Source organism: Dermochelys coriacea, chromosome 4, assembly GCF_009764565.3.
Source record: "Dermochelys coriacea isolate rDerCor1 chromosome 4, rDerCor1.pri.v4, whole genome shotgun sequence".
NCBI classification, from domain to species: domain Eukaryota; kingdom Metazoa; phylum Chordata; order Testudines; family Dermochelyidae; genus Dermochelys; species Dermochelys coriacea.
The window spans coordinates 55,905,397-55,923,774 of NC_050071.1; the positions used below are offsets into that span (position 1 = coordinate 55,905,397).

Below are 18,378 nucleotides of genomic sequence, written 5' to 3' on the forward strand. Positions count from 1 at the left end.
AACCTATGTAGTCTTTAAATATAGTTTAATTGCATATATAGGATCATTTACACATTAACATCATTGAGGAGATTATCTGATATGATTTAACAGTGCAGTTCTGTAAGAAAAAAATGCATGTAACTGTTGTCAACCCTAGCAGCAGTATAATGGCCTCATCTTAAATAAGAAACTACAATCAGCAATACTGATGCATGATACTGAACAGTACAGGCTTATTGCATTAAGAAACTGACCTTAAAAAAAGAAAGCTTTGGGCAAGATTTTCAAAAGCACAAGTCCTGCTGAAAGTCAATGGGACTTGAACTCCTAAATCCCTAAATCACCCCTTTATTATTTATAGTGCTGAAGCATAACAGATCCATTCTGTGGGTGAAATTCCAGTCATATAAAAGTCAATAGCAAGACTCCCATCAACTTCAATAGGATAGTTAGGATATGACCCCTTTGGCTCTATTATTGTCTCAGCCTTAGGTTAGGCTATGTCCCTCTATGTTTATTTCAGAGTAGCAGCTGTGTTAGTCTGTATTCGCAAAAAGAAAAGGAGTACTTGTGGCACCTTAGAGACTAACAAATTTATTTGAGCATAAGCTTTCGTGAGTTGTAGGATGCATCGGATGTAGGATGCATCCGATGAAGTGAGCTGTAGCTCACGAAAGCTTATGCTCAAATAAATTTGTTAATTTCTAAGGTGCCACAAGTACTCCTTTTCTTTTTGCCCTCGATGTTTATGACGGTGTTTTCTGGTTTCCCTTATGCTCGATTTCCTGTCTTATACATCCTGTACATCTCAACATTGGTACAATTTAAATGGCAATAACTTTTCTTCATATAGTATTTGCATAATTGTTTTTAATATATGAAATTGCATTTGATCTAATGCTATGGTAGTTACTTTTTAGAAAGTGAGCCTTCACTTCTAGAATTCAAACCATTCAGTAGTGGACCATTGGTCGGTGGATTTGTATACCGAGGTTGCCAATCTGAGAGACTTTATGGAAGTTATGTGTTTGGAGACCGCAACGGGTAGGTGTCTTAAAATATATTCAGTTATGATACATATAAAGCAACAATAATATTTTGCATGTTTGCATATTAAAGTAGTTCTGCCAACCTTGCAGTGTGCCAATGCCATAGGGAAATCTCCAGGTTTGGAAACAAGATAAGGACCACTACTTTCTGAGTCATGGCATTCTAATGAATAGCAGCAGAAGTGACATACTTGATCTCTGGAGGAGGTTAAAATGGAGATATTGATCCCAAATGTTCTTCAGAGAACCCCAATCTACCCTGATCTTCAAACACTTATGCCCATGCTTAACATTAAGTACACGAGTAGTCTCATTGACTTCAATGGATCAAGTATTTAAGTATGTGTGTAAGTATTTACAAGATCGGGGTCTAACTGATTAACAGGCAGCTTTGAATCTTGTTCTCATGGAAACATCAATGATGGAGAAAAAGTAATGCTTTCTGGATGAATGGGTGCAGTCCTGTCACACCAAGCAAGAGAAATGCTTAGTACCCACGTGCAAGAGAAATATTTTACAAAGTATTTTCAGGATATATATATTTACAATACTTTGGGCTCAATTCTGCCACATATAGATACTAAGCAACATGAGTAAGGATGGCAGAAGGATGAATTGTGTTTGTACAATGCCCGCTGGGAAACTATATTGTGATTAATTTTATAGAAGTCTCCAGGGAACTACTTACTGCAACTCCCTTTTGTTATCTGGACATTTTAAGTTCTCTTTTCAAATGCTATATAACAGTTTGCATTGTATGTGTTTGATTACAGAAATTTTTTAACGCTGCAACAGAGTCCTGTAACCAAACAGTGGCAAGAGAAACCTCTATGTCTTGGCAACAGTGGCTCATGTAGAGGCTTCTTTTCAGGTCACATTTTGGGATTTGGTGAAGATGAATTAGGTATAGTAGAAAAACTCTTATTAAGTTACAAAATAAATCTTACCAAAATTACATGCTGCACCATACAGTATTATAGCAGATCTTTAATTGTATCAGTCTCTACAGCATAGCTTTTCTTTTCTTTTTAATTCTTTTACCAAGATTGCCATAGTATCGTCCCTCCTACTCTTTAGCATCTATGTAAGAAGCAACAGGGAGAGGTAGCAGAACGGGTGAAGGTCCCTATTTTCAATCTGTGCACAAACGCAGAGGGTATGAACTTGAGTGAAAGGCACAAATGTAGTTTAAGTTCCATGAGCATAAGACACACATCAAAGGGAGGCCAAGAATTGAATGAAAATATCTAAATGCCATTTATTCCTCCTGTTTCAGCACTTAAAATTCTCATTCATGCTAAATGGATTTTGTGTAAAGACCAATGAGAGATTTTCTTAAATTAATAACTGACTTATATTTGCCTCTCAACACTCATTTAAACAACTAACTATGGAAGTTCAGTGCCATAGTAGGATAGGTTTCAGAGTAGCAGCCGTGTTAGTCTGTATTCGCAAAAAGAAAAGGAGTACTTGTGGCACCTTAGAGACTAACAAATTTATTAGAGCATAAGCTTTCGTGAGCTACAGCTCAAGTACTTGTGGCACCTTAGAGACTAACAAATTTATTAGAGCATAAGCTTTCGTGAGCTACAGCTCACTTCATGAAGTGAGCTGTAGCTCACGAAAGCTTATGCTCTAATAAATTTGTTAGTCTCTAAGGTGCCACAAGTACTCCTTTTCTTTTTATAGTAGGATAGGACACTTTCACCTTTCGAAACTTGAGTTCAAATCCTGAATTTGGTGTAAAGGAAAAATGAGTTTGATGATTTCATACTCTTGACATCAAAAGATCATTAACCACATTGACACAACTGGCAGGAATGTCTTAATAGATGCCAAGGATTTGGGTGGCAATGGGACTGCAATTCAGTACTGAGGGGCTTACTACAATTTCACATAGGATGTTTGCACAGCATATAGCTCTAGCTGATGCTATTCCTTCGCTTTTATGAACAAATGTACACACCACTGCCTTTACAAAGGAAAAAACTTGGTGTTTCTAGTATATATAGTTTTTAAATCGGAATGGATATTTGTCAGAACAGCCCACAGGCAATTAGTCATATTTGTAGTGAAGAGCCTGTCATACATTGCACATATTCACATCACAAAAAATAATTTACATTTATATAACTCCATATTTCAATAGTAAAACTATTGAATGGACAGATGAAATTACCCCTTCTTCCCCCCCACCCAAATTTTGAAGTTTTGTCTAAAATTTGAAATTCAGAAATCTTCAACTAGCTCTATAAAACATTAAAAGTGAAAAATTTGGTTTTAAATTTGCATGACAAAGTTTGTTTCACGTTTCTAATTTTAACTGGAAAGAATTGTTTCATACATGTTTTCAAACAGTAAAATTACATTGTATTTTCCAATGATGCAAGATATTTATTTCATGAGGTTTTCACCATCTTGCAAATAGAGCTAGATGATAAGTCAGAGGTACAGCATATTATTAAAGAACACTAATTTACTAGATCTATTTCTTTAACAGGTGAGGTGTACATTTTATCAAGCAGCAAAAGCATGACACAGTCTCACAATGGGAAACTCTACAAGATTGTTGACCCCAAAAGGTAAGCATTGCTTTATTCACATCACAGATTAGATCAATCTGTTCATAAGCAGGTTAATAAAAACTACCTGGGCTAAATATAAAATGAATACTCTGTGAAACAGAATAAATTCTTTATGCTTCACTTTTCCACATAGCTCTGGTCATGCAATGCTTGAACAAAAACTGAGGGAAATTCTCAACTCAGGAGGCTTCCTAGCAGCAGATGTAGGAGCCACCAGCTGGTACACACACACTCACCAAAAGTAACCACTATCAAGTATAATTTAAATGCTACGACATGATTTTTTTAAACTGTCAGGGGAAGCCTATAATCATCTTCCTCAATCTCTGGACCTAACCCTACTTCAGTCTAGATGCTCATATTTTGGGCATATTTGGGTACATTTGTGGCAGCCTAGACTCCCATATTTACAGTAGAACCTTTTGAACCGATCCACACAGAAGATTCAGCTCGGATTCTGAATCACCAGTGCCTACAGCTGAGTATATACAGTACTCATTGGTGTCAGGACAACAAATTCTTCCTGTCTTAGTGACTGGTGCCCAAGGCCAGTGGGTGTACTGTGCAAAAAGATGTAGTAGTTCACATATGGAACTGGTTCAAAGGGTCTGTGCAGTGACAATGACTATATGAGGAACATACACATTTCTCCCCAAAGCGTTCCTTTTTTTCTCCTGCCTGGGAGGTCCCACACACAGGAAGAACACATATGAGGGCAGATTCTCATTGATTTCAATGGAGCTATGACAATTTATGCCAGCTGAGGATCTGCCCGATGGTTTCTAGAGATGTCCCTGCCTCCAGGCAGTAATATGCATGGGTTAACTTGCTGTCATCCACCTTCTCTCCAGGTAAGTTTGTACAATGAACAGTGCACCCCAGAATTTATCTGTGACTAGAAAAGCAAAGGCCATACCAAGGATCTTCTGTTTTCCCACTACCAAATGAATACTCAAATTGTGTATCAAGTCCTAAAAAACAGCAACTATTTCTAACAGACCCCCAAATCCTACCCAAATGATTTATAAACGAAATCCATAGACTCAATAAAATTATTCTGACTTGTGATAAAAACAGTGATGAAATTAAAATCACCCAAAAAAGTTTTCCAAGGTGTAATTAGCATCAAAAGTTGTACATCAAAAATGAGGAATTGTCAGACTCAAATGGACAAAAATATGGCCCAAGTTCTTTCTATACTACTCTATACACCAGTCAACATATGAAGAAGCAAATCCCTTTACCCCAATTTCAAGTTCTTTACAATGCAACTACTTCCAAGAGAATGATAGGGGATCTGAAAAATCCCTCCCTTCCATACACCAGTGTCCAACATCTTGGCATGTGAGCATCATTACATTTTAATACATTTAATTTAATACAATAGGGGTAATGGGAGAAACGCAGTTAAAGGGAATTCATTTTAGTTAGAGAAGTGGCTTTTTCTTCCCATGGCACCAGCAGCTCCATCAGACCAAGCCTGTGTCATCTTAAGTGTCTTACACCTCCATCCTGCAAAAACATGCGCACAGGCTACAAGATTGAACCCAATGCTAACACAAGAGAACAGGGCAACAACCATTGAACCAGTTGTACTAATTACTTTCACTCAACCATCCTTCAGTGAGCTATTAGAATCATTCATATCTGCCTGCTGCTTAGATCTACTTCAACATGTTTTCCTGTTCACATCAAGATAGTCCACATTTTCATCATCTTTTTACTGCTCCTGTGAACAATTTGTCTTCTAACCAGAGTTGAAATTCTGAATGTTGTTGTTGGTACAGCACATGATAATGATATGACTGTAGTAATAAATTAATTGCATTTAGAACTATGTTATAGTATACTAGTGACAGTATAGTTCTAAGGGTCTGTGATTAGTATCCCACCCAGATATACTGCAATTATTTAGGAAGCAGATGTGACTGCAGTCTGTCAGTCAAAGTTATTATGTGTTTTATGTACGCTTTCTAGTATTAAAACATTTTTTCCAACACAAATCTTGCTAGCCTCATTTTGATTGTTTAGTCTGTTGGTGTATGGGTTTAAGTGAATTTTACACCTTAAATCCATTATTAGTATCCAATTACAAGGGGCTGCCTTGTTTGACCCTGGCTTTGTGTTCTTGTTACCTTGTCTGATAGGGTGGTCTCAAAATGACATACCTGAAAGACCAGACCTCCCATTGCAGTGCTCCTGGTTAGCTAATTCATGTGTGGGCAGGGGGGAAGATTTGTGTTTGGTTACTGGAGAAAGTAACCTGAGCGCTATAGACATTGTCCTTGTATATTGGCATACATTTGAAATTACATGGATTGTGGCAAAGTACATAGTTCTTGGACAAAAGAGGGTTTGTTGTTTGTTTTTAACTATCATCATAGAATTTATTTTTAGGTGAACTGGACTCAGTCCAACATCTTGGCATGTGAGCATCATTACATTTTAAGCATTAGTTTTTCATTCGTTGCTAGCATACTGGTGATCAGGTATGCATTTAAGAAAGTCAACGCCTTTGAAAAATTTAATATCTAATGCATAATTCAGTATATATATTTTCATCTCCATACAAATATCATTTATCATTTGTTTCTGATAGTTCCCACTCTGTGCTAGCTGCTTTACACATACACACACACGCACACGTAATCTGTGTCCCAGTTTTAAGTCTAAAATAAACAAAACAAAGATGAAGTGTAGGGCAAATGACCATACCATACAAATAAAGTTGTCAAGATGGTTGCCTCTCAATAATACAATGTTTCATAATACAGTGCTGTGAAAGAGATGTTAGATATACAGACTATCTTAGTTACTGTCAATCTTGCAATTATCTATCAGCTGTTTCTTGTCAGCACCTTGGTAGAAGTTTCAGAGTAGCAGCCGTGTTAGTCTGTATTCGCAAAAAGAAAAGGAGTACTTGTGGCACCTTAGAGACTAACAAATTTATTAGATTTATTATAAATTTATTATAAATTTATTATAAATTTATCGGATGCATCCGATGAAGTGAGCTGTAGCTCACGAAAGCTTATGCTCTAATAAATTTGTTAGTCTCTAAGGTGCCACAAGTACTCCTTTTCTTCTTGGTAGAAGTGGGTCTCAGGAGGCATGTGAACATGGAGCAAGTAGCAGCTCTGTTTATCAGCTCAGTGAGAACATTCCACATGAACAAACGTAGCCAAATGATGGGTGTTGGCTACAAATGAGTAACTCAGAGACACAGAATAAGCTTTCTCTGCCTGAGGAATATGTTCTGTCCCCGATTCTTAGCAGCAGTTCCACACAGCTACCTGCTGCTGCTACCAACTAATGAAGTTACTCTTTTAGCCCAAGTGGTAGAGGTTCATGTTTGAATATGGAGGAGATCTTGGGTTTTAGCTCTGCTAACTGTAATTGGAAGACATTATATAACCACACTATTTGGCAAACAAAAACTTTCCCCACCATTGTGACCTCACAAAGAAATGTACAGTATCAACCACGGCAAAGCCCCATTTCAAAAACTCTATGTGGTTCCTTTAAAATTCTTCCACAATTGACTGATTAGTCAACAGCAGAAGAAACCACCCTCATATTAGGATGTGCAGAGAAAATCCAGCAATATATCCAGTGGAGTCATCTAACCTCACTTTCTAGAGTATGATTGTCTTACATGGCAGTCAGGCTGAGTGAAATCAGAGATGGTTCATTCAGAATTCTGATCAGATAATTCAATTTACTGTAACAGGAGCTGAGAGAGTAGTTATTCTATCTGATCTATTTGAAGTGGTCTATTTTGGTTGAAGTTAGTGAGTCCTGAGTGAGACTTGGTGATTGTGTATCTGTGCAGAAGGTCTAAGCCTGTGATAGGATGGTAACATAGCAAACTTGCTAGGCAGAGGCCACTTTCAGGCAGAAAGAAACTGAAGCCACAATCCTTTAGCTTACAAAGTTAGTGTCACAAGGGAAAAGGCTGCAAGTGCAATAGACAGTCAAATCTCTATTTCTGATGGAAGAAATTGAGTAGGTACCTCTCACAGACTGGGGAACATGGCAAAGAGACATGCTATGAGCATTCAGAGTAGCAGCCGTGTTAGTCTGTATTCGCAAAAAGAAAAGGAGTACTTGTGGCACCTTAGAGACTAACACGAAAGGTTATGCTCAAATTTGTTAGTCTCTAAGTACTCCTAAGTTAGCCACAAGTACTCCTTTTCTTTTTGTTATGAGCATAGAGGATTCTATTGTCAAATATTGTTAGCTGGGTATGTGGAGACAATATGAACCATTTGGAGAGTTGTCTACTAGGCACACAGTGGTGTGCAGATTTCCTGATACATCTAGACAAACTTCTAGAAGGAGGAGGAGGAGCAGCCTGTGGCAGTGTCATATACTGGTATAACACAAGGAAGTGTACAAGATTGGTTCTGGAAGTCAAAGTTGGATTATTAGGAAGGCTTAAGTCCAGGGCTCTATGGTATCTTTCTCTCGCATGCCTCTGGTTGCATGTGCTAGGCAGGAGGAACTACAGCATCTCATTGTGCAAATGAGATTATGTGTAGAGAGGAAATGGTCACATTGTAGGCACTAGGGAAGGGAGAGGCTAATATGGAAGAGATAATTAAAGTGGAACGAGATTGCTGGCAAGGAAAATCAAGATAGGTAAAATTAAACTTCTAATCAGAGGAAAGCTGACAGATACTGAACTGCACTCCAGTTGGGCAGAGTCTTCTGGTGAAGATGTCAATAACCGAAGATACACTAGGTATCTAATAGGAAAGAAGAGGTTAGTAATTCCAGCTCTGCTAGAAGAAGGATGGGTTGAGGCTAGAGCATCCAATTAGATATTAGGATTTCAGATAAAGAATATGTATAAGAATAGGCACATAATCAAAATTAGGGCTTTATTTAGATGAACAATTAGCGCACAGTACCCTGGGTGTAAATCTACAGCGCTAGCATGCTGCACATTAACTGTGTGGACCGTACTACAGTACGCTAGTCCACTGTGATCTATTCTGCTTTGAAATGACAGTAGGTCAGTATTACTTATCAGTATGAATACCATAGTATACCATATCAGAGTCAGGCATATCTGTGCCTATACAAAAAGGAAGGAGACAGGCAATTTAAAAAAATCTTATTAAAATGGCACTTTTCAAGATTTGGATCCAAAGATTTACCTGTCACTAATATCAGCAACTGAAAGGTATCATGGCCAATGTTGTACTTTCTTCCTGCTTAGAGGAAGAGGAGAATGATCCTAGCATTTACAGAGAAGTAAAACTTCAGCATCAGGTATATTAGTTAAAACAGTAATTAAAGATAGAATTTCCTATAAAAGAAAACTATGCCTCTTCAACCTATTAGAAGTAGAGGGTATTAAGGAAAATATGTTGCCATGATATGAGAAGTAAAGTGTTGTCATGGATTAGGACTTGATGAAAAGATAGAAAATAAGGAGTAGGAATAAATGCACAAATTTTCAGTATGAACAGAAGTCAGTGGTAGGATGTCCCAAAGATCCATAGTAAAGCTGCACTATAAATTGATTATCTGAGAAAAGGGGTCAACAGCGAAGTGGCAACATTTCTGGAGGACAAAGTTATTTAGGTTAATGAACAATAGAGAAAACAGGGAGAAATTCCAGAGGAGTTCTTGGTCAGCACACTGGCAAATGACAAGTTCTAGATAAAACACATTGGAAGGAATCACTTGAACTATGTTCACATGTTGATGGTTTCAAATTAACTAACTCAAGGGAAGCTGCAGACATCATTATGGACGGTTGAATTAAACATCTTTAAACATGTTCTGTGCTTGTACAACATCTAGTACTATGTGGTCCTAATCCATAACAGGGTCTCACAGGCACTACCACAATACTACTACTACTACTAATAATAATAAATAAAATAATAATAATTAACAATTAATAATAAGTTAAATTGTGGAAAGTGCTCTGAAACCATTGTGATCAGTGGCTATGATAGAAGGGCAATGAAAATGGTCAGACATATGGAAAGACTTCCACATATAAAGAGAGGATGTAAAAAAACCACTATTTGATGTAGATACAAGATTAATAAAAGGTGAAATATTGAGATATATAAAACAAAGAACGGTTTGTAGTATATGATTTGGGCACTGCCATTTACCCTCATATTACAATAACCAAGAAACATTCAATTAAAATAAACTGAAAGGCAATACATTTAAAACTGATACAAGGACTTTTGTTTATTTTACACAATGTACAATTAACCTATAGAACTCACTACCAAAAACAATTTTGAGCCACAGAGCAGGAGTCAAAAGAGCAAACAAACATGTATAGAGAACATTGTTTGTATTATTGTAGTCATGGACCAGGACCGCGTTGTGCTAGGTGCTGTACAAAAACAGAACAAAAAACATCCCTGCTCCAAAGAGTTTATAATCTAAGTAGAAGACAAGTGACAACAGATGGAGACAAACCGGAGTACAAGGAAACAATGAGGCAATATTGGTCAGCAAGAATGGCAGTGCTTTCACCCCAATCATTGTCAAGTTTTTTGTAGGTATCATCATCACCACCACCACCACCACCACCACCACTACACTAGCGAAGGATACTGCCCGCCCACCCTCCACCCCACCCAGCAAAAAAAGAGAGAAAGAAAACAACTCTTAGGCTATGTCTCCACTATGGACCTTACAGCAGCATAGCTGTACCCCTGCAGCTGAGCTGCTATAAGGTCTCATGTGTAGCTGCTCTATGCTGGCAGGAGAGAGCTCTTCCACCGGCATAATTTAACCACACCCAGCGAGCGATGGTAGTTGTGTCAGTAGGAGATCATCTCCCGCCAACATAGTGCTGTCCATACCGACACTTTTGCTGGTGAAACTTATATTGGTCAGGGGACTGGTTTTTTCACATCCCTGACTGACAAAAGTTTTGCCGACAAAAGTGCTAGTGTAGACAAACCCTTAAGCTCTTATGCTTCAGGATCTAAGTCAAACATTGCCTAGGGTTAGAAAGAAACTCAGCAGACATAGGTATGGAAATCCATTTAAGAAAATACATTCCTTCCTCTGAATCATCCAGTATTTGCCATAGTCTGATACATGATTCAACTAGACAGACAATTGTTCTGATCAAGTATAGCAATTCCTTAGTTCCTGTTTATTTTTGAAAAAGAAAGTGATATCTAATACCTAATCAGGTGCTCCATGGACTTTCAAGGGAGAATACTTCCCCATGCATTATCATTAGTCTTCACAGTTCTGGACTACAGCATGTCTGCAAAGCATCTTTGGGCCAGGCTGGAGTTGTTTTGAGTTGGACTAAGCCCTAAACTTGCTTAACCCTAGAAACTTGTACCATTCAGTTTAGCATTCCTTTTTGACACTCTTCTGCAGTTTATGATACCAGAAAAATATTTACAAATGAATTTATTCCAAACAAAGGATTGTGTCTGGGGTACTTGATCTCATTTAGGTGATATGAAGCTAAAGTGAACACTGTTCCCAAGAACTTCAGCGGTTACATCTTTTAATACAACTGTCTCATATGTCAGGAATTTGACATTTTCAGAAAAATATAAAAATGTTTAAATGTTGCATTTATGACGATTTTGGTTAATGAGAGATGAGAATAGAAATATACAGTATTAGACCCATTCTCCAAAAAAAGTCTATGTTTAATGGTTCAGAGATATACTCTGAAAGCACTTATTAAAGCTGTCAACAAAATGAACCGTTTTATTGGTGAACCCACCCAGGTGGGCCATACAATCTCCTTCTATCCAAAAAGTTACTATCCCTCTAAGTCATTTAAGAGAATGGAAAGTCAGAATTAATGTCTAATTATATTTAGTTTAGTCTTAGAATGCAAAATTCTTATCTCATTTACCTAGCCACATGCAGTTACTATTCCCATAAGAGACACTAAAGAGAAATTAAAACTCTTAGTAAATACCAGCCTAGAGAGTTTCACTTTACAGAAGTAAACCACAAAAAGTCCTTTGTAACCACTATGGAAAAACTGAGGGGGGTTTTTAATCACAGCACAATCCACTGACTGTAACGGTTTTGTTTTCATTTTCTGTTTCTAACATTGGGTATTAAGGAGCTTTCACTTTTTATCATTTTATAAGGAAAAAACTGTTCAGTTTATCTTTTGACTATTTTCTGGAGCCTGCAGGAAGCCAATTCCTCTGCCATCCCAAAGAAAGTCATACATAATAGAGCAGCTTTAGTCCAGTAAGCCAGTCTTTGCCAATTCATCAGTCAAAGTGTTATGCAAGTGGCCCCCTAAATTGATAAATTCCCACAGTGCCTGTTGACCCAGCTGCCAAGTGCTCATGCAGCAGGTGTTGTTTTCATGACCACCCTGACAGTAATACAAACTGTTTAGCAGTTGCATTGACCTCTTAGCTATTAACATTGATACAGGCTCCACTAGGGACTAGTTTTCAAACATGACAGAATTTCTTAAGACTAGAGGTCATGAACGAGTATACCATATAAGAATAAATTTTATAGGTTGCTGAGTTTAAATCTAAGAATAGTGAGGTTTTTTTCCACATTATTTCCATGTAGTAAATCTGGAGACAAGTAACGAGCTTCTGGAATGTCTCCCAGTACTTAAGGTATATTTCTATTTTAGAAACTGTACCTAAAGAGATGCAATATTTATTCTGTGACAAGTAGTAAATTATAATGAAACAAACTTATTTTCACTTGCAATTTGCCCTAGAAAAAATCAAAGTTAGGATACATTTTGCATTAATATGTGTTTGTCCATCATTTTAATAACTAAGTAATATTTTGGGTGAAATGTAATTGAAGTGAAATCTTCTCCTATCCACAAAGCAGTGAAACTATCAGAAACCCTTTGAAATCAGAGTCAGGATTTGCATGGGTATGCTCTATTTCCAGAACAGAAATGCATCTTTTTTTTGTGTTTTACTCACCAAGCAAATATTGTGCCAACTTCACCCTTGATGGCACTGCATTTGCTTCAGTGGAATTACATGAAAGCTGAATTTTGCCTCCTAAACTATCAAGAGATTTATTAAGGATGTCATGAAATGACAGATTATTTTTATGTGAATTTTCATTTATTAAAACATGGTTTATATTTGTATTCCTTAACTTGCATTAAATAATAACAGAGGCAGCTCTTCTATCCCTAGTACAGTAATGCATATGTAAATTATTTTACTATCCTGATGTCTCAATTTGTTGAGTATGTCAAGACCTTCATCAGACAATGAATACCCCGAGACCAAATGCAGCTTTTATTCATGCTCCATATATCTACGATTACACAGATTCATGAATGTATACTTTAACAAGCAAGATATCTAATGCTGTACTGTTTATATTAATAGCTCTTTAAGATATAGAGTCTGAAATATTCTAGTTACACAGTAATTAGCTGCAGCTTTTTTGGTTGACTTCCTAGGAGCCAAATCCTACTCACAGGTTACTGGGTTGTGCACTTGAGAATTTTATAGGGACTAATGGGAGGAGTGAAAGAATCTTTCCCACAGAACATCATGTGGATAGTGAGCAACTCCATGGTTACAGCTGCCATGATCTTGCAACTTGGAGATTGTGAAGAAGTAGATGATACATGCATGAAGTCACTGACCTTAATCTGGTCCTGAGTCCAAGAAGGGACAGTAGGTCAATAACTTTATGGAGCCCCATCTATTCTCCACATCTGCCCCATTCTCCATGTTCTAGGTCAGGAGACACAGAAGAACTACTTGTATGAGCAAAATTACAAACATGCTTAAGTGTTGGCATGATCAGGCCCTCAGTCAGTTCCAGAACTAATTTTACCTTTGTGGCATCCAGTTTAAAACAATTGTTCTGTGCCTGAAAACGTTCTGCCCTTAAAGATTTGAATATCATAAATTGTCATTTCTATGGGGCAGGAACTCTAGCTCATGTTTGTTCATGTTTGTACATGTTCAGCAGTGCTCTGATCTTGAGGAATTCTTTTGGGCTTTACCATAATATACATAAGGAGTATTAGTAAGATTTTTCATATACAACTCAACAATCATAACAGGGTTTTGTTTCACCTGTCTTTTTATTAATCTGGTCACTAGGCACTTTGCCAACGTGAATTTTGCCATCTTCCCTTCCATTCCAGCCCAAGTAATTAGTGATGTGATCAATATTGATGAAGCATGACAAGTACAAGTTTATTGATAATTAATATTAGAATAAAAATCAGAGTTGTATTCACAAGAGTAAACAGCAGAGAGAAATATTTGAATTGCGTAAGTGATCAAACAGGCTTAAGTTGATATAAAATACATGATTTCCACCACATTCAAAAACACGTCAAAAACAGACTCCAACATTAAGCTGCAGAACTGGAATTTATTTGCAAACTGGATACCATCAGATTAGGCCTGAATAGAGACTGGGAGTGGTTGGATCATTACAAAACCTAAACTTAATTTCTCCAATACGAATTTCTCCCTACTGTTACTCACATCTTCTTTCAGAGTAGCAGCCGTGTTAGTCTGTATTCGCAAAAAGAAAAGGAGTACTTGTGGCACCTTAGAGACTAACAAATTTATTAGAGCATAAGCTTTCGTGAGCTACAGCTCACTTCATCAGATGCATTTGGTTTTTTCCACCAAATGCATCCGATGAAGTGAGCTGTAGCTCACGAAAGCTTATGCTCTAATAAATTTGTTAGTCTCTAAGGTGCCACAAGTACTCCTTTTCTTTTCACATTTTCTTCTCAACTGTCTGTAATGGGACACTCTCTTACAAGTTCAAAAGTTATTTTTCCTACCTTGGTATCCTGCTGTTAATTGATTTATCTCGTTAAACTGACCTCACACTTGGTAAAGCAACCCCCATCCTTTCATGTATTTATATCTGCTCCTGTATTTTCACTCCATGCATCTGATGAAGTGGTTCTAACCCATGAACGCTTATGCCCAAATAAATTTGTCTCTAAGTTGCCACAAGGACTCCTTGTTATTTTTACCCCATTAGTAGAATACTAAGACGACAGAATTTACCTACCAGTGCTAACATAGATAAAGCTGTTTGATCAAATAAAAAAATCAATTCATGAATATTTTCACAAATAAAAGCTCTGAGTTCAGTTTCTCTCATTTGTATGGTCATTCTTTACTTCAAAATATTTTTCAGATAAGTCAGCACATCTTAATTTTTACATGATTCATTCATACATGCAAGCCAGACATTCAAGCACACAATTTTGAGACGCTTTTTGAAAATTTGGCTCACTGTGTCTATCTGAAATTAAGCACATTAAAGAGAGGCTATGGGAAGTCTCTCTACCAAGACCCTGCCTGTGCTCCAGCAGATTTTCCTTTATCACCCCTCCTCCTGCCACCACAAATTATGCTTTTGTTTAATATTAAGCCCATAAAATGCACTTCTACTCAGAAAAGGGACTTTATTAAACTGCAACCTGATACTCTATGCATCGTACTATATTTTACTACTATGACTGCCATTATCCATATAAATACCTAATCCTTGTTTAAAATCCTACTAAGATCAGACTTCAGCGATAACCTGTTGAAATGATTGCTACTAGGCTAATTGTACATTGTATAAAAAAGTAATTACTTTTACCAGTTTAATTTTTTTCCATGAATGCCCCCTTCTTTTGACACTATAAGAAATAGTCAACGGGAGTGCTCAACTTACCCTGTCCATACAGGCCCATTTTGTATAGTTCCATCGGGTTCCCTCTCATTCCTGTCTAAACAGTCCTAATCTTTTCATTTTCTCCGCACATCAATATTGTTCCAGACCTTGAAATAGTTTTCAGCATCAGGCTCCACGCTATTAATTCTTATATTTTTTTTAGATATGGCAACTAGAGTAGAAGACAGTATTCAGGATAAGGACATAGCATTGATTTATAGAACACTATAACATTTTCAGTACTGTTTTCCATCCCATTCCCTATGAATCCTAGCATATTATTTGTTTTTGATTCGGCAGAGTTTTCATTGAGCTGTCCAAAACCTACTATGTTCTTTTTCCTAATTTAAAACCCAAGAATGTGTATGAGGAGCTCAAGTTATTTCTTCCAACATGCATTGTCTTCTATTTGCCAACATTGAATTTCATTTGCCATCATGCTACCCATTTACCTCGCTTTTTAGATCCTTTGGGAGTTCCTTACAGTCTTCACTAAGCTAAGTAATTTTGCTGTACAACCAATCCCACCCAGTCTCCCTCTTCAAGCATGCTCCCATTCCAATAATCAACTTACCCATTTTAGTAGCAAGCCTATGGCTGTCCCAGAAATTAAATTCTCTCAATGAGAATCCCACCAACCCCCAGCTGCTAACTTCTTCCCCAATGACCAAACCCACTCACCAATTTTCCAGTGAGCGATATGTATGAAAATGCATCCGATGAAGTGAGCTGTAGCTCATGAAAGCTTATGCTCAAATAAATTTGGTAGTCTCTAAGGTGCCACAAGTCCTCCTTTTCTTTTTCCCCACCACTGGCATCACTTCCAGATCTCATCCCCTCCCTTTTTCATTTACAAATCTACCTCATCCAGCTGCCAAACACTGCGGCACTCATTTAGTCCCAATCCATCAAGTGAGTGCATACTCCCTTCAAGGCACCTGAAAGTTTCTTAGTGTGGGTCACAATATAGCTCAAATAAACACAAAAGTACACCATGAATGTACAATAAGAGATCAAATATTCAAATGAAAGTTTCATAGTGATTCTCTCAAGAAAAATACTAGGAAATAAAGTGCTAAAACCGATGCTAATACAATGTTAAAGCTGGTTATTTAAACTAAAAACAAACAGGCAACTGAAAAATTAAGGATATGACAACAATATGGGTCTCTTTGCATACCGTCAAGCCCGCATTTCCTATGAAATTATGTTATTCGTTATATAGGTGGTGGGCTCCATCTCTTCTTTGACAAGAAAAGCAAAAGACTTACATGTACATGTTTCACAAGATGCCTGTGATAGTGCATGGAATTTTATAAACAAAACATATCAATGAAATGGATGTTTGAGGCCATATGACATGTGAGCAGATCATCTATAGTTACAGTTATTTCCAAATTAAAATTAAAATCATATTTAATAAATAATAAATAACGACACTTGAACTGTGTAATTACTAGGAAATTCTGCAGCTTGGTTTGCGTTATCACTGGAAAAGATTCCACTGAATCTATATCCCGTAGGACTTTTTAATGTATTTTGTGATGAATATTATGTTCTTATAAGACTTATCAGTTGCCAGAGTGCCTAGCACTTTTTGTTAGGGATTTTTAAATACTATTTAAATCTAAAACAATAGATACAAATAAGTAAATAAAAAGATAAATAAATAATGGATTCCCTGAATTGCATGCTGTTTGAATTGAAGTCATGTAGAAATATATTTTTCTAAAAAAATGTATTGTGGCCATGGCTACTGCAGAAAGCATTAGAGTAATTTCTTTAGTGCAGAATGTATTCTTTGCTGTTGTAAATATTGAGTGCCATTGAGCATCTAAAATACTTCTAGCTAGAAGTTGGCAGAAAAATTACATTACATAAAACCTATGACATACAGCATCCTGCCAGAAATATTGGTGCTCAGCAGTAAATGCTTTCTGTCATTTGAACTCGACATCCCTCAAGGTATACTCTCCATTTACACTGGTATCAAAACTACATCAAAGTTTGATTTAATTATGAACATACAAGGCAAAAAAAAGCCCAGCGTGTCAAACGGAAGTTGTAGAATGCGGCAGTGATATTGTTAGATGTTGCAAAATGGCTACGAGTCATAATACACGACATAAAACACCTCCATTCAGAATGCTCTCTGTAGGTAAAAATCAGAAACCGGGCACTTCACTAGAGGAAAAGCCAACAGAAACAGGAGGCAGAGATAGATTCTAGCCTGGAGTATCTGAGCACCTACAGGAAAAAGTCACCCAGCAGGACTAACACCAAGTTTCTGAACAGACAAGACACAGAAAAGCAGGACCAGTGGAAGTTTAAGGTTTCAACACATTATACTGTTAATCAGGAAGAGGAGGAGAAGAGTAAAGACAAAAAGGCTGAGACATCATCAGCGATTGTAGTCATTTATCTTTGGTACCTCTGCTCTAATGAAATTCATTAACATCCCATTATTGTCTATATAATCTATCTTTCCTACCGAGTAATAAAATAACCTTTTAGTTATCACTATAATTTTAAATATTTAGTATTTTTGTGTAAAATATACCTTTGCACTTGGTAAAGGATGGCACTATAGGATCTCGGCTAAAACATCTAAAAAAGGACAAATGACGGAAACCCCATTGCTTTAGACATGTAATAGTGAGCTAAAATTGTACAAACTTGGACTGGCAGGGCAATGTACATGGTGAACTACTGGGTCTTTAACTACTGTGCTTCTATGACAGTTATGCAATGCCAAAATTTTAATAAGGGGCTCCCCCCTCAGTAAGCCTCCCTCTTTCCACCATATTATGGAATTTTCTCTAGGTGTCTCCCCCACTTGAATCTCCTTGAACTTCACTGCTTTTTGATTCATTTAAACATCCAGTTCAGAATTGTTCTAAATTTTTTTAGCCCTCCAACCTACCTTATTTCTCCCTACTGCCCTTCCAACTCCATACACTCACCTAGTGGCAGCTTTCTCTTTCTCTCCACACAACTAGTATTTTATTCTCACTGTTGGTGAAAATCTTCTAAAATCCCTTAATCTCTTTCAAGTTCTGTCCAAAAATCCCTTTTGTCCCTTT

General features: G+C 37.1%; 2 protein-coding genes across 3 annotated transcripts in view; one reads left to right on the top strand and one right to left on the bottom strand.

Annotated features, from left to right (window-relative positions):
• LOC119855140 (hedgehog interacting protein) overlaps positions 1-18,378 on the top strand; it is a 98,274-nt gene that overhangs the window by 68,055 nt on the left and 11,841 nt on the right. For both annotated transcript variants that reach the window (XM_038400641.2, XM_043512981.1), the window contains exons 9-11: positions 903-1,026; positions 1,805-1,935; positions 3,532-3,613. In XM_038400641.2, the coding sequence (XP_038256569.1) occupies positions 903-1,026; positions 1,805-1,935; positions 3,532-3,613 (337 nt within the window). The remainder of the gene's footprint in view (positions 1-902; positions 1,027-1,804; positions 1,936-3,531; positions 3,614-18,378) is intronic.
• The window catches only part of ANAPC10 (anaphase promoting complex subunit 10), a 194,388-nt gene continuing 181,058 nt past the window's right edge, over positions 5,049-18,378 (bottom strand). The window contains exon 5 of the mRNA XM_043512985.1: positions 5,049-5,128. Coding sequence (XP_043368920.1) covers positions 5,102-5,128 — 27 coding nt within the window. The 3' untranslated portion in view covers positions 5,049-5,101. The remainder of the gene's footprint in view (positions 5,129-18,378) is intronic.